This window comes from Prunus avium, chromosome 2 (genome assembly GCF_965620075.1).
Source record: "Prunus avium chromosome 2, drPruAviu1.hap1.1, whole genome shotgun sequence".
NCBI classification, from domain to species: domain Eukaryota; kingdom Viridiplantae; phylum Streptophyta; class Magnoliopsida; order Rosales; family Rosaceae; genus Prunus; species Prunus avium.
The window spans coordinates 42433611-42449347 of NC_142285.1; the positions used below are offsets into that span (position 1 = coordinate 42433611).

At 39.4% G+C, this 15737-nt stretch overlaps 3 protein-coding genes across 7 annotated transcripts; all 3 read left to right on the forward strand.

Annotated features, from left to right (window-relative positions):
- The first annotated feature begins 1139 nt into the window (after positions 1-1139).
- On the forward strand, positions 1140-7121 carry LOC110767778 (homeobox-leucine zipper protein HDG1). Of its 2 annotated transcripts, none has more exons than XM_021971425.2 (9): positions 1140-1275; positions 2525-2739; positions 2844-2961; positions 3064-3747; positions 3962-4063; positions 4158-4370; positions 5673-5847; positions 5927-6294; positions 6380-7121. In XM_021971425.2, exons 2-9 carry the CDS (start codon positions 2531-2533, stop codon positions 6746-6748), a joined length of 2238 nt encoding a protein of 745 aa, XP_021827117.1. In that variant the 5' UTR covers positions 1140-1275; positions 2525-2530; the 3' UTR covers positions 6749-7121. The 2 variants fall into 2 exon arrangements, with proteins under 2 accessions (XP_021827117.1, XP_021827116.1); XM_021971424.2 differs by lacking the exon at positions 1140-1275 and adding an exon at positions 1522-2355.
- A 458-nt stretch (positions 7122-7579) lies between these two features.
- Positions 7580-9733, forward strand: RPD1 (Ubiquitin carboxyl-terminal hydrolase family protein). Its single transcript, XM_021971211.2, has one exon. The coding sequence runs from the start codon at positions 7747-7749 to the stop codon at positions 9094-9096; it is 1350 nt and encodes a 449-aa protein (XP_021826903.2). The 5' UTR covers positions 7580-7746; the 3' UTR covers positions 9097-9733.
- Positions 9265-15668, forward strand: LOC110767625 (E3 ubiquitin-protein ligase XBAT33). Of its 4 annotated transcripts, XM_088248040.1 has the most exons (12): positions 9265-9404; positions 9969-10062; positions 11769-11977; positions 12100-12159; positions 12412-12483; positions 12710-12894; positions 13144-13304; positions 13396-13454; positions 13540-13586; positions 13668-13811; positions 13980-14071; positions 14785-15668. In XM_088248040.1, the coding sequence occupies exons 3-12, from the start codon at positions 11801-11803 to the stop codon at positions 15324-15326; spliced, it is 1539 nt and encodes a 512-aa protein (XP_088104166.1). In that variant the 5' UTR covers positions 9265-9404; positions 9969-10062; positions 11769-11800; the 3' UTR covers positions 15327-15668. The 4 variants fall into 4 exon arrangements, with proteins under 4 accessions (XP_088104166.1, XP_021826901.2, XP_021826900.2 ...); XM_021971209.2 differs by lacking the exons at positions 9265-9404; positions 9969-10062 and adding an exon at positions 11510-11662; XM_021971208.2 differs by lacking the exons at positions 9265-9404; positions 9969-10062 and having other exon boundaries at positions 11520-11977.
- The last annotated feature ends 69 nt before the right edge of the window (positions 15669-15737 follow it).

The window sequence follows — 15737 nt, forward strand, 5'->3', positions numbered from 1 at the left end:
AAGACGAAAAATGGAAACCGATTAAAAGGCAAAACAATAGTTATTTTATACCATCTTTAAGAAACGGTCTCTTAATAACATTACTAGTATTACTTTGTGTACATTCAATCTATATCTAGGAAAATAAGTAGGTCAGTTATTGCGGATACGAAAGAAATTTATGTGTTTTACTACAAATTTTCTAATTCAGAAATTTGGTGTTTATTGATGAATTAATTGAAAAAAAAAGCTAATAGAAATGTTAGACAAGTTCAAAATTAATTAATTAGTAGAAAAGTATTTTGTGTGTGTCTTTTTTTTATTTAAATATTGTTCTTAAAAATACCCAAATACAAAAATAGAGGAAACTGGACATGAGTGGATATTGTAATTTTTGAAAGATGAAGGGTATATTGTGAAATAACAAGAATACTAGGGGAAGCCACATCCAGTAATAAAAGGCAGTGATGTCATACATACAGGCTATAGCAACCAAAGTACCAAACCCTGCAGTATAGGTGGGCCGCGGGCGTAGTAGATTTAAGGAATCCGAAACACTTTCCTTCTAAGTGACCATATTACCCTTCGAAAAGGCACCACCTCATTGGTCTGAAATACAGTCAATGCACCGACAGCGATGATGTGTTCACAGGGAATCAAAACTCCAGTGAGACAAGTACACAAAATGAGAACACCCGCACGCGCGTGAAAGTAGATTTGGGCGGATTTCACGAACCTAGTGGGTCCCGCCCCACGGCGCTTTCCTTTATTTCTCTCTCCTTCTCTCTATATATAATATGCGTTTATTATGGCTTTCTCTGATTTTCTTCTCGTAATATGAAAGAAAGAGAGTGGATGAGAAGTAGAATTGGTTTGCATGAAGAAGGAGGAAGAAGGCATTTTACCATTTGGGTCTGAAAATTGATTCAATCAAGGCATAAGTTAGAGAGAGGGTTGCGCCAAGAAAAAGACGGAGAAAAATTATTAACAAAAAAAGCTTCATTGACTCTTTGAATTTCCTCTCTGAGAGAGTAATTGTGAGTCAGCTGCACAACCTTCCTCAACAAAGTTTTTTTATTTATATTTAATAGATTAACAGTACAAAGTTTTACTTGTCAACAAAGATATATCTTTTGTCTGTCTTTTTTATCTTCCACAGATCCCATAAGAGAGAGAGAGAGAGAGAGAGAGAGAGAGAGAGAGAGAGAGGTTCTGAAAATCCTATTAACTTTGGTTGGCTTGGCTGTGTGACATAGACAGAGGCTGCTTCCTTGGCCTCACTGTCAAAATTAAAAGGTAACCTTTTCCCCGTACTTGGGTTGGTTTGCATGCCATTGCCATCTAACTATCTATCTGTAACATCATAGAGAGAGAGAGAGAGAGAGAGAGAGAGAGAAAGGGAGAGAGGTCCATTGAGTCCTTTTGTTTGGATTTGGCATTATGTATTCTAAAAGTCATAAGTGGAATAGTGTGAATATGAGATAAGCTTTTTCCCTTGACCTTTTTCTGTTTGTCTGTTTTCCCTCTGCCATATTTTTCTGAGACCCCTTTTTGCGTTTACTTTCTATCTTTTCTTTTCCTTTTAAAACTTGGTTCTTTTTCAATCCTGCCAAACAATTAGTCAAGCACATCAGAAAGGGATGGAGATTTTAGGGTTTTCGTAACCACTCACTGTATGTAAGGATGTGGTTATGTGGTTTTATAATATTCAGAGATTTGTTCTCGTAGTTTTATCAGAGAAAGAGATAGGAGGGAGGGGGTTGTGTGAACTCTGGATCATAAAAAAAGGACTTTTCTTGTCTTCTTGTTCTTTTTCTTCATTTATCTGAAACGTATTTTCTAGAGAGATAAAAGAGTTTTCTAGATAGAGAGGGCCTTGGGTCATGCATGGACGTTGACAAGGAAACAGCTTTTTCTTCTGTTTCTACTTAGAATGCATTCCCACTTTCCCAGTCTTTAGCTCAATCTGGCTTTCGCTTGTTAAGGTCAAACATTTAGAATAAAATAAAAAACAAGTCATAAACATACCCTTGTGAAAGTGATAGTGACTCTATCTTTCTATAAAAACCTGCAGAGACACAGAGTCAAATAGTCAAAAAAATCAGAGAGAAAGGAAGGAAGAGAAAAAAAGAGCCTAGACTCTAGAGGGGTTTCAAATTTCAATCTTGCCATTGTTTTTCCTCGTTTCTTTTGATGAGTTTTGGAGGTTTGATCAGCGGTGGTAGTGGTAATAGTGGAGGTGGGGGTGCAAGAGTTGTGGCTGATATTGCTCCACATACCCCTTACATGTCCAGTGGTGCCATTGCTCAACCACACTTTCTCACTTCCCCTGTTCCCAATTCAATGCGGAGTTCCTCTGCCCTCTCTCTTTCAATAGTATGCCTGTCTCCCTTGATGAGCTTTTCCCCTGATTCATGGCTTAAAACTTAAATCATCACTCATTGTTGTTGGTTTTTTTTTCTTCTAAAATATCTATTGATGATCTTTTAATTTGAGTCCATGTTGTTGTTGTTATTGATCTTCCTCTTGATATGTGTTTGTGCAGAAGAACATGGATGGTCACAGTGAACTGGGCCTGATTGCTGAGAATTTTGATCCTGGGATTATTGGGAGGATGAGGGATGATGAGTATGAGAGCAGGTCAGGGAGTGATAATTTTGAAGGCGCATCAGGTGATGATCAAGACGCCGGGGACGAGCGACGCCCCAGGAAAAAGAAGTATCATAGGCATACCCCAAGCCAAATCCAAGAACTTGAAAAGTATGATCAATTTCTCAATTATATCTCAGCTATTTTACTGTTCTATTTGTGATTGGGGGACTTGGTAACATGGGGTTTGTTTTTCTCTTCTTGTTGTGGTGCAGTTTCTTCAAAGAATGTCCTCATCCTGATGAAAAGCAGAGGCTTGAAATGAGCCGGAGACTTAGCCTAGAAACAAAGCAAGTGAAGTTTTGGTTTCAAAACAGAAGGACCCAGATGAAGGTCAGTGTCACATTACTTCTCTCCTTTTGTTCATTCAGTGTTTGTGAGATTTGGTCTTTAATTCTGTGATTAATGGAAATGTAAATTCGTAATTTGAATCAGACACAACTGGAACGCCATGAGAATATAATTCTTAGGCAAGAGAATGACAAGCTCCGTGCTGAGAATGGTGTGATGAAGGATGCTATGGCAAACCCAGTTTGCAATAGTTGTGGTGGGCCTGCCATTCCTGGTCAAATATCATTTGAGGAACACCAACTTAGGATTGAGAATGCTCGACTGAAAGATGAACTAAACCGGATATGCACTTTGGCGAACAAGTTCTTGGGCAGGCCAATCTCGTCCTTGGCCAGTCCCATCTCTCTTCCAAATTCAACCTCCGGTTTGGAACTTGGGGTAGGAAGAAATGGGATTGGTAGTTTGAGTGCTGGAGGCAGTGGGTTGCCAATGGGACTTAATTTAGGAGATGGAGTTTCGAGCTCTTCGCCAATGATGCCTCTAATTAAGAGTTCTACAGGCATACTGGGCAATGAAATGCCATATGAAAGATCTATGTACATAGATCTTGCAATGGCAGCTATGGATGAATTGGTTAAGATGGCTCAGGCAGATAGCCCCTTGTGGGTCAAAACTTCAGATGGTGGAACAGAAATATTGAACCATGAGGAGTACCGGGCATTTTCTTGTATTGGTACGAAACCCAGCAACTTTGTAACTGAAGGCACAAGGGACACTTGTATGGTGATAATAAACAGCTTGGCTCTTGTAGAGACATTGATGGATGCGGTATGCCATCCTACTCTTTGAATAATTGTATCAGGATTCTATTACTCTATCTTAGTTTTTGCTTGTGTTTCATTCTATCTATTTTAATGTATCACGTTGTTAGCATTTGATCTGAGTGTTTATAGATTAAGATGATATATTTAGTCGCTTGATTGATAGAATAATGCTTGAAGCTATGTATTTGGAACTTAATCATTTGTTTTTCCTTGAGCAGAATCGATGGGCAGAAATGTTTTCTTGCTTGGTTGCTAGAGCCTCCGTCATTGATATGATATCCAGTGGCATGGGTGGGACTAGAAATGGTGCTCTTCAAGTGGTGTGTCTCTTTTCTTCTGTCTTTTCTGTCTTATCCACCTTTCCTCTTCCTCTCCTGCTGCAAATTTGGAACTCATGAGGATCTTATTTTGTAGATGCATGCTGAGCATCAAGTGCTCTCCCCGTTGGTCCCTGTCCGCCCGCTGAAGTTCCTCCGTTTCTGCAAGCAACATCAAGAGGGTGTTTGGGCTGTGGTCGATGTTTCCATTGACATCAATCAAGAAGGTTCCAATACAAACGCATTTTTGAACTGCCGGAGGTTTCCTTCTGGATGTATTGTTCAAGATATGCCTAATAATTGCTCCAAGGTAATAGCTGATTCTTTACTACTTGTGTGTTTATCTTCCATGCAATGTTATGCTTCTTTATGATTGTTGAGTTAGCCTTGTTGTAGTTTTCATTCTACCTTATTAATGAGGTTGTTGAGCTGCATAATTTGAGTGTGTTGAGAACACAACAAGGTATGGGCAGTTATATTCCCAGACCTAGCCTTAGCCTGACTTGTGCTTCCAAAGAATTTACTTTCTTATTATCACCCAACAAAATTGCTTTATGGTTGATGGGATTGCTCCTATTGTAATGTAGTAGGACTTCACCTAGAAATATGTACACTTTATTATTATTTTACTGAAGAAGATGCTTCCTCATTTTGCTTATTATATAATCTTCAAATTTCGAAGCCAGGGTTTCTCATTTCTCATTGTTTGTATTTAATTAGTTTACTGCTGCTCTTAAGAGATGAGAAAATCAAGGATAGTCACAGTTTAATATTAGTGGAAACCATCGTATCTGTTTCTGCATCTAAAATATAAGATTATTCATAATCTTTATGTGCAGGTGAAAGTAAAACCCTTGGAAATTTCAATCTCTATTGCATAAACTATGTATTTGATGCTTCTATTCCTATCTCTCCTTCTGTATTAATGTTTTCTTTATTGTCCACGAGACTGAATGACCTGGATCCAGTCTTATATTGTTGTATACTGAATTCCATATAGTGTAATTTTCTGCACAATATTTTATTATATTGTTAGTTTCTCCACAAGCCTGAATTTTGACTTTTCACTCTTTATCTTTTCCACAAACTTGTTTGGTGCACTCTTAGTTTATGATTGTCTTCAATCCATGTCAACTCATGTCTAGGTTATATTCTCTCTCTCTCTCTCTCTCTCTCTCTCTCTCTCTCTCCCATACACATGGCATTCTTTTTTGGCTTTTGATAAAATGTTTGTATGCATTGCTTGTTTTTTCTGAGTGACAACTGAAGGGTCATTTTGGTAAATTCATAATGTAGGTCAGCAGGCTGCATGGCCTGAACGACCAATAAGGGAACAACTAAAACTTGGTTCTGGGCGTACCTTTTGCCTTTTCTTAGGAAATGCCTTCTTCTATATATGAAGTAAATTTCTGGACAAAAAAAGAGATACAAATTAAATTTTAGGTGTGAAAGGAACCATCAAGATATAGTCTACAGGGAGCTTTTAAGGTTTTTTGTTGTTGTTATTGCATTTTTTTATTTGAAAGAGGTAACTAGTGGAACTCAATAGCAGTTCATGAGTTTGGAATGGATGCTATGTGGGTGCCGCTAATTAATGGATAGTACTTTGCAGGTGACTTGGATAGAACACTCTGAATACGATGAGAATACCGTGCACCACCTCTTCTGGCAATTACTACGTTCGGGTATGGGCTTTGGTGCACAGAGGTGGCTTGCCACTCTGCAAAGGCAATGTGAGTGCCTGGCATTTCTCATCTCCTCTACGAACTCAATTGAAGATCATACAGGTCAGTCTACTTGCCTTCTTTTACATTTTCTGACAAATATGTGAAGTTTTATGCTCTGACAAATACCTATATTCGACAGGGTTAGGTACCAATGGTAAAAAAAGCATGTTAAAGCTGGCACAGCGTATGATCGATAACTTCTGTGCTGGGGTTTCTGCCTCATCTGTGCGCAAGTGGGACAAACTGTGTGTTAATAATGTTAGTGAAGATTTGAGGGTTATGGCCCGAAAGAGTGTGGATGACCCTGGTGAGCCTGCTGGGATCGTGTTGAGTGGCTCAACATCTGTTTGGCTACCAGTATCAAGGCATAGGCTGTTTGATTTTTTGCGAGATGAACAGTTAAGGGATCAATGGGATGTTTTGTCCAAAACTCATAAAATGCAACTCATGCTTCGCATTGCCAAGTCCCAAGGAGGTGGCAACTGTGTTTCTCTCCTTCGTGCCAATGTGAGTGGTTGCTAAGTTTCTACTCTTTCTCCTCCCCCTATGCACCAGTTGTTTCATTGTGTTTATGTTACTTTGCGGATTTCAGGTGATAGATGCCAATGAGAATACCATGCTGATGTTGCAAGAGTCGTGGAGCGATGCTTCAGGCTCACTTGTAGTGTATGCACCGGTTGACCCAGCATCAATGAGTGCCGTGATGCGTGGTGGAGATTCTGCCTATGTAGCTCTCCTACCATCAGGATTTGCAATCCTCCCTGGTGGTCCACCTGGCTATGGTATGGTCAAAACTGAAGGCAATGGCTGTGATGATGGTGGATGTTTTCTGACTGTCGGATTCCAAATTTTGGGGAGTAACTATCCTGCAGCCAAGCTCGATGTGCAGTCGATTAATACAGTTAACACCCTCGTCTCGCACACAATTGAGAAGATAAAATCGGCTCTTCAAGTACCATAATGTTAGTGCTTGACAACCATGCTTTTATTTTGTGAACTTCTTTTTGCTTTTGATGGTTTGGGAAAAGAAAAAGGGATATATGGGGAAACATAGAAGATTAGAATGGGGGGAATAGTAAGGAGCTCGAGATGAAACGTTTCGCACACGGGTTTCGAGTCAAGAACGAACCGCATGTGGAGAATTATGATGTGGTAAACTGCTTAATCTGGTCTGGTTTTGAATTTAAAACAAGAGTTGAAGAGTGGTTCGGGTATTGACTCAGTGGACCTGCGGGGTAGGCTCAGCTCTGCCTTTTGTGTTTTGTTAAATTATCGATACCATACAGAGTTGTGACATTGAAAACAACCTTTTTGGCTAATGGTTTTATTTTGAACTTGGATGTTTAAATGGCTGGGTCTGTCTCTTTAATTTCCCTCAACTCTTTCTTTATGCTTTTTTTAATTTTGGTGCCTCTACCTATCCTTTATTTTTTTGTTGGGGAAGATGTTACAATTGAAGAATTTTTTGCTAAATTACTTCTCTCTTTTCTATCAAAAATTTCCAAGATTTACTTCAACTTGGTGCATTTTTCTCACGCGCAATTGAACCAATCTAGAAATTATTTCTTGTTTGGGCTTTCCCTTATCTCATCACCAAGGCCCAAAGATAAGCTGTGGCCCAAACTGTACCATACCATTGCCATATGCAGGCCAGGCCTTTAGCAGATCGTTTCGTTCTTGACGAATTTGAAGCCCACAAAATCCATTTTAGGATCTAATTTTGAAAAGTAGCCCAGTGGAAATGTAGTTTTACACTTGCGCCTTATAAATTCTGGTAATTCCATTTTTCCCTGAACATCTTGATCTTTCTTCAATTTACACCCGCGTGGGTCTCACTTAATATTTTTCTCTGCGGTCGTCTCCTCCTCCTCCTCCGCAGCAACAAGCACACACTTGTTAACTTCTGTTGCAAACTGACCACCTTCAACGCCAAAACCCTAAGCCCCCAGAAGAGCTAAAATGCACATATTCTTAGCTTATTCGTCCAATTTCTTCAAACCCAAATCCAAAACTCTGAAACCCATCACATTCATCCTCTGCAATCTCACTTCCACAAGACCCATGTCCCAGTCCACCTCCATACCCAAGAAGCAAGAAAGAGTCCGAGACCATGGCTACGACAATTACATGGAGGTTGAGAAGAAGACCCGCAAGGTCCTCAAATTCCAGGACCTCATTCTCTCCCAGCCTAACCAAGTCATCCAAATCTCCCGCCTCGACCTCCTCGCTCGCCGCCTCGGTTTCAAACAGAACGAAGCTGGTGCTTTCGTCCTCAAATTCCCTCATGTCTTTGAGATTTACGAGCACCCAGTTCAGAGAATCCTTTATTGTCGCTTAACCCGAAAAGCCCACCTCCAGATTGAGCAGGAAAAGAAGGCTCTCATCGACCAAATCCCTGACGCCGTGACCTGTCTCAGAAAGCTTTTGATGATGTCTAACACCGGCCGGCTCCGCCTCGAGCATGTTCGGATTGCAAGGGCTGAATTTGGGCTGCCTGATGATTTCGAATACTCGGTAATTATCAAGTACCCTCAGTATTTTAGACTGTTTGATGCGCAGGAAACTAGGAATAAGTACATTGAGGTTGTTGAGAAAGACCCGAGTTTATCTGTGTGTGCTATAGAGAAGCTTAGGGAGATAGAGTATAGGGAAAAAGGAATTGATGCTGAGGATATAAGGTTCTCATTCATTGTGAATTTTCCACCCGGGTTTAAGATAGGAAAGTATTATAGGATTGCAGTGTGGAAATGGCAGAGAGTTCCTTATTGGTCACCGTATGAGGATGTTTCCGGTTATGACTTGAGGTCACTTGAGGCTCAGAAGAGAATGGAGAAGAGAGCAGTTGCTGTGATTCATGAGTTGTTGTCGTTGACGGTGGAGAAGAAGATTACATTGGAGAGGATTGCCCATTTTAGGATGGCTATGAATTTGCCAAATAAGTTGAAAGAATTTCTTCTTCAGCATCAGGGTATTTTCTATATTTCAACTAGAGGAAATCATGGGAAGCTTCATACAGTGTTTCTTAGGGAGGCTTATAAGAAGGGTGAGTTGATAGAGCCGAACGATTTGTATTTGGCGAGAAGAAAATTGGCTGAGTTGGTTTTAATAAGCCCGAGGAAGGCAAAAGTGGATAGGGAATTGGTTAGTTACCACAGAGATTGGGAAGATGATGAGAGAGGTCATATTAGAAGAGACCATGTTGAGAATTCTTTTGAAGATTTTGGAGGCGGGAACACCGTTGGGCAGGAGGATGGGGGCGTGGATGGTGATATGAACTCAGATATGGGTGGTGATTATGACTCCGATTGATGAGGATGATCATTATAAAACTATGGATGCAAAGGATGCCCATGTGAGACGGAATTGGTATTTGCTACTTGAGTCATCACAGTCATGGAAATTGCAATGAGTAGGTGGAGAATCGACAATGACATCATCTAACCTTGAGCGTATTTGAAACACGGTGATTGAGGGTATCATTTATGGCAAGCAGGATTTCTTATTCATGGACAACACCTCAGATGGAGTTGGATTCTTGAAAATTGGTGGGCAAAGTTTTGATGCCAGATAGCCTTGTCGTCATCTTCGGAACTCGAAGAGATCCGAGAAAGTTTGAGGTGAGTTACAAATTTTGAAAGTGGCCATTTGGTCACTACCATGCTGTTCTACCTTATCAATCTGAAAGAAACAATTTGGAAGCATATAAAGAAAATGAAGTTAAGCACGAGTCTTTAAGAATTAGAAGAGATTTGCTTTAGGAGATTGCTCGTGCAACTTTCTGAATTGAACTTAAACCATTGCCACTAATACTTTGTCTAATGTTGTGTTTTGTAAAAGTTACACTGATTATAAACTGCGATAGAATGGATTCTTCTGCAAACTCTTGATCCAGAAGTTAAGAAATAATCAACGTGGACTCATGAAGTCTTGTATTTTTGTAATTGCATTCAAATGGTTCTGAAATCTCAGGTGAATGTTAGTTGAACAGAATCTGAGTTGAAATTATTCAATATTGTGCCATGCATTGCCGCAGGAGGGTTTAGGTTTGCGAATGGTTATCATTTCTCCAAATTTGTAGAATATCTGTTCTTTGACTTGAAACACATGTTTGTTCCTGACTAAGAAACACTGAGATGAATGAATGGGAAACACTGAACCACTATATTACCAATTCTTGTTAGGGAAGTGAAGAAATATACACTGCCAATGGAGAGGATTTGTGATATTCAGCAGAAGCAGTTGGGCTTGGGGGCATGCAGATCAATGGGTACCCAGGTACTTTGCAAAAATGAAATGGGGTTTTCCATTTGAGGTAAACTTTTAAAAAGTTTATAGGACTTGGACCAGGACTCATTTAGTATTGGGGCTGGGTTCTGTCATAAAACTTAAAAAAAGTCTAAAACCCGTTTTCTTCAAAAAAGGACCAACCCAATTGGGAATTAACAACGCCAGTCGGGTTCGGCTGCGGTGGTTTGGCAGCAATTTTCCCCCCTCCCCACACATTGGCACTCCGGTTTGACGCTTTATATTGACAAAAATTTGTAGAGAACCAATTTAACTGATATCCCCCCCTTCCCCACCCAACGATTGGCAGAAATAAAATAAAATAGGGAATTAGCAACAAAGAGAAAGAAAGGAGATTCTCAACCACCATTTGTTTAATTTAAGGTTGACGAAATGATAATGCATGCTAGTAGTAGTACGTAATTGTGATTCGTGAATCATATATTTATTTATTTCACAGACAACTGTTCTGTAATTGTGTTTACGTAAGGCAAGTTAACCTTATTATTTTTCTTATTTTTCAAAGCCGTGTTACGATAAGAGTCGATATCATCAATGACATCAAAATTTGTAATCATATATTTGTTCGATAGGCTTTTGTGGTTTCGTATTAAAAATAAATATGATTTTAGAATGATCCCACCAACCATTGTTGACAGCCCGACCAAAATAAACCCTCGTAGATTGAACATACATAATAAATCTTTAATTTTATGATATATATGCAAGATGAATTGGGGTCACAAAATCTTTATTGTGATAATGATAATAAGGCGCTCTTAGGTCAGTTCGGTAGAACGTGGGTCGAATTCTATGACGCTTTGACAGTTTGTGTAAACACTCATCTCCCTTCCTAACTTTAGAAGCAAAAAAATCAAAATTAACGGCGTTAGCTTACGAATCAGTAGCCCACGTACATAGGCCCACAGCCCCACCGAACCTTCACCTAATTCCTTGCGTACAACCCCAAGTTATTGACGAGAGAAATCTTACCTCTGACACTCACACCTTTCTCACGTGAAAGCTATCCCACCCTATTATTATTTCTCAATCAATGCCTCCTCAGTCGTCCGATTCGAGTGAACTTCATCATCGACAACCTAGGATCTCCCACGTGTCCGTTTTCTACAAAGGCATCAGAGTTGTCGTGATTTTTTTCTTCTTATAATATGTTTTTGGCTTTGGTGACTTGGCACGATGTACTTACGCTTCCTCTTTTTGGTCGGCCTCTGCACTGCACGCATGATTATAGTGATCTGCGGACCACCTGATCTCTTTTGCCGCTTGTTTCCCTTAGTACCGTTGGATCTCTGATCTGAACGCGCAAGAGAATCTGAATGGGATAATTTTTCAGTGGGGAATTATTTGTTTGGAAGGGTATGAATATAATTTTCCTTTTATTTTAGAAACCATATGAATTGGACAACTAGCAAAAGGAAATGTTTTTCTTACCAAGGAAAACGAAATTAAGCGAATACCAAATAAGAAAATATTTGAAAACAAATGTTTTTACTTTTTTTTGACAAAATCCCATATCTAAATCCTCCATTGTCCAAATCCCATTGCCATTGTTGTGGGCTCACTGACTCTGGTATGATATTATTTATATATTTATAGCTCTGATTTTGGTAACTGAGTAATGTTCCACGACGGTTGACCTAAATTATCCTCTTTTCCATATTTACACATATACTTAGAGAGAGACAGAGACAGAGGGTGAGAGGGGGAAATGGGCAATTCATTTGGGTGCTCTGCCTCCGGAGAACGACTAGTTTCGGCTGCGAGAGATGGAGATTTAATAGAGGCAAAGATGCTTTTAGATTGCAATCCTTGCCTTGCCAAATACTCCACCTTTGGTGGCCTCAACTCCCCTCTCCATTTCGCCGCCGCTAAAGGCCATAACGAGGTCCTTTTCCTTTTTCTCTTCTGGGTTGGTTTTTGTTTTAATTTATTGTAGCTTGTGATTGTTCGTTTTTGATCCGATATCCCATTTTTAGATTTGCTTTTTCTTATTTGGGTTTGATTTAGATTGTTTCTTTGCTGCTCGAGAATGGAGCTGATGTCAATTCCAGAAATTACTGTGGGCAGGTGCGACAATTGGTGCTTTTCTCGTTAAATTTTGCTGTGTGTATCAGATAACATTTAAATTTGCGACTTCGAATCTCCATTAGAGAGAATTTTGGGATATGGTTCGATTTGATTAGAAAGATTTGTGATTGGTATGCTTTATTGCATAAATTGAACCTTAGAATTGCAAATGGAAGCTCACGAGGGGCTTGAATTGTCGTTCCGAGTTTGATACTAAATGCTGATTAAGTTATTTGATTTCTGTGTTTAAAGACAGCATTGATGCAAGCATGCCGATATGGACATTGGGAAGTTGTACAAACCCTCCTGCTCTTCAGATGTAATGTGAGTTACTATGTTCTAATTTGCATATGCAATTTCTAGACCATATCCAGACGGGCCTTGTAAAGCTGCAAAGCCTTTTAACTTGATTCTAATATTTGAGTCATGAATCTTTTCTAGTGAAGCCGGATATAGCAGTTATGTTTGAAAATATTCTAGTCCTTTTTTCACTAAGAAAAGGAACTGATTCTGCATCCAATTTTGAATCATATATTCTTCCTGATACTAGGTTACTAGAGCAGACTATCTTACTGGCCGGACAGCTCTTCATTTTGCTGCTGTAAATGGGCATGTAAGATGTATAAGACTTGTTGTGGCTGACTTTGTTCCAAGTGCTTCTTACGAATCTCTGAATACTCAGATAGATAGCGACCGAAGTGATGGTGTAAATGTCATTAGCAAAAATGAGCAAAGGTATGTGTGTAGCTTCTTTCTTTTTTAAGGAGACTTATTGTAAATTTAAATTCTTCCATGATTGGAACACAAATGGAAAAGAGTAATGAAATGGGATTACTTTCCAAATTCTTGATGGAGGGAATTTTGCTTAGATATTTATAGTTTAGTTAGGTTTCAAAGAAACCAGTATCAGATATATTATGTTTACAGGGGTGCCTTTAGATACACATTTCTTTCTTGTTATTTATTCATTCTATTCCAGTGCAGTGCTCTGTCCAAGTTTGTAAATAAGGCAGCAGATTGTGGTATCACTGCTCTTCATATGGCTGCATTGAATGGATATTTTGACTGCGTACAACTCCTACTTGATCTTCATGCGAATGTATCAGCTGTGACATTTCATTACGGAACTTCTATGGATTTGATAGGTTCGCTTGTTGTTTAGTAACTAGTTCTTTAACTGAAGGAATGTTCCTTTCTGATCCTGCTTCAAACTGAAGTGAAATTTTATTTTTGTAGGAGCTGGAAGTTCTCCATTGCACTATGCTGCTTGTGGGGGTAACTTAAAATGCTGTCAGGCAAGAATTATATCAATTTTGATGGTGTCTAAACAAAATATTTGCTCTCTTTTGAATTTAAACTGATGGTGTCTGTATATTGCAGATCCTCCTTGCAAGAGGTGCCAGTAAGACGACTTTGAATTGCAATGGGTATAGTTCTTCTGGTTTTCACAGTTGGTATTCAAATACTATTGACATGAGCCATGACTAATCTGAAGAATATTCTTTCAGGTGGCTTCCTGCTGACGTTGCCAGAATGTGGGGGCGCCACTGGCTTGAACCACTGCTAGCACCCAATTCCGACTCAACAATACCATCATTCTCCCTTTCTAATTACCTGTCCTTGCCTCTGATGAGCATACTGAACATAGCAAGGTAAAGCTTCAACTAAGTACATCTGTGGACACTAATATGATTAAGTTTCTGCATGCCTTATGGCTTTAGGAAAGATAAAACCCCTCTCTACAGAAGTTTTTACTTGAGAAAGTTTGACAAGTATATCAGTGTCACCACATAAACTCAAGTCCTTGGAATTTACTGCAGGGATTGTGGATTTAAGTCCGTGACATCCTCAACAGATGACACAGATATCTGTGCTGTGTGCTTGGAAAGAGCATGTTCTGTAGCTGCAGAAGGTTTGTCCCATAGTGGTGTTTTCATGTCTCAGTCATGTGTTTGTATCTTCCTGATATTTTACCAAATTACCTTTTTTCCATGGTATAGTTGAATATTCGTATTATGAGCTAGTCTTATAACCATTGTAGTTCCTTACTGATAATCCTTTACTGAGATTCTCAGTAGTCTCAAGAGGGCTTCCGATGTTACCATGATAACGTATTCTGATATAGGATGTAAATCCGATTCTATGTTTGATTCATTGGGCCTGTTTATTTCTTTCTAATACTGTCCAAAGATTTTTGAGAGGAGTAAGTTAATCAAGGAAGTTATCACAGAGTAGTCTTAAAATTACAGAGGATCCAATCATTTCTATTAATATATGCATAAATATGAATAAGGCATTCCAGGCATATCGTTAAAACAACAAATGTAGGAGAAAGTCATATATTTATAATTGTGATGATTGATTGCTTACTTAATGGGTGAGCTTGATATTTCATAAATTTATCCTTAATGGTACAAGTCTTTCTTTCTTTTTGTTCTTCATTGATTATGTTTTCGGGAGGATTTGAAGGGAAGACTAGGGTATTTTCCAATTTCTGTTGGATTGATATTGAAACGTTATGAGTTGTTCCATTATCACAGTTCATATACCAAGTGTCTAGGCTACAGAAATTCAGTTATTTTCCTTACTAGATTATATTCATCCTCTAGTTACTTGTACTTTCAGGGTGTGGGCATGAGCTTTGTGTAAGATGCGCACTCTATCTTTGCTCAGCAAGCAACATACCTTCGGAAATGGCAGGCCCACCCGGGTCCATTCCATGCCCTTTTTGTAGACACGGAATCATCTCCTTTGTCAAATTGCCTGGCTCCCCAGCAAAGGAAAATAAATTACAGATGTCACTTGGCCTTTGTACCCCATGTATACTTCACCCTCGTGATCCAGACCGTCTATCTCCAGCTTGTGCACCAGAGATCCGAAAGAACCGTGTGGCTTCAGTTTCTTCGGATATGCTCTGCCCAGTCACCTGTAGTCCGTTTCCATCTGTCACCATTCCTTTGTGCACGTGCAATGATGGTCCATGCCCGCCATTTGAATCCCGGGAGGCTGGAACTCAAGATGAATTGCCCAGACGACCGCAAGCAACATCAGTAGATCAGGATAAAATGGAAGGGCCGAGACTTGAGAAAACAAGCTGTTCAAGCATGTTTTGGAGCAGGAGGAGCTGCAGTAGGGAGCATCAGTGCAATGCTGAAATAAATGCTTAACTTAGCTTGGTGATATGATGCTTAGTTACCTTGTCATGTTCCAGTCAAGGAATTTTTAATCGACAACAAACAGTGTCTGTGTTAGGCGCTGTATGTTTCATCATCCCTTGTGGGACAGAACACAAGTATGAAATTATGCATACCCGTGTTTGCTTCCGGTTTTTGTTCGGGCGGCGACATGGATGATTTGGGTGGTGGCATCATATCATATGGCATCATATCATATGGCATATACGACGGCTGTAAAATTTGTATGTTTGGCATTATACATTGGTTGTAATTGAATGTGAAGAAAGCAAAAGAAAAAATTCTTTTCACTACATGTTTTGCTTTTGATTTTCATCTCATGTGTTGGATTGTGTTTTTATTTTTTACTTATTTTCAAATTCCAGGGGCAAGAAAGCCACTTGG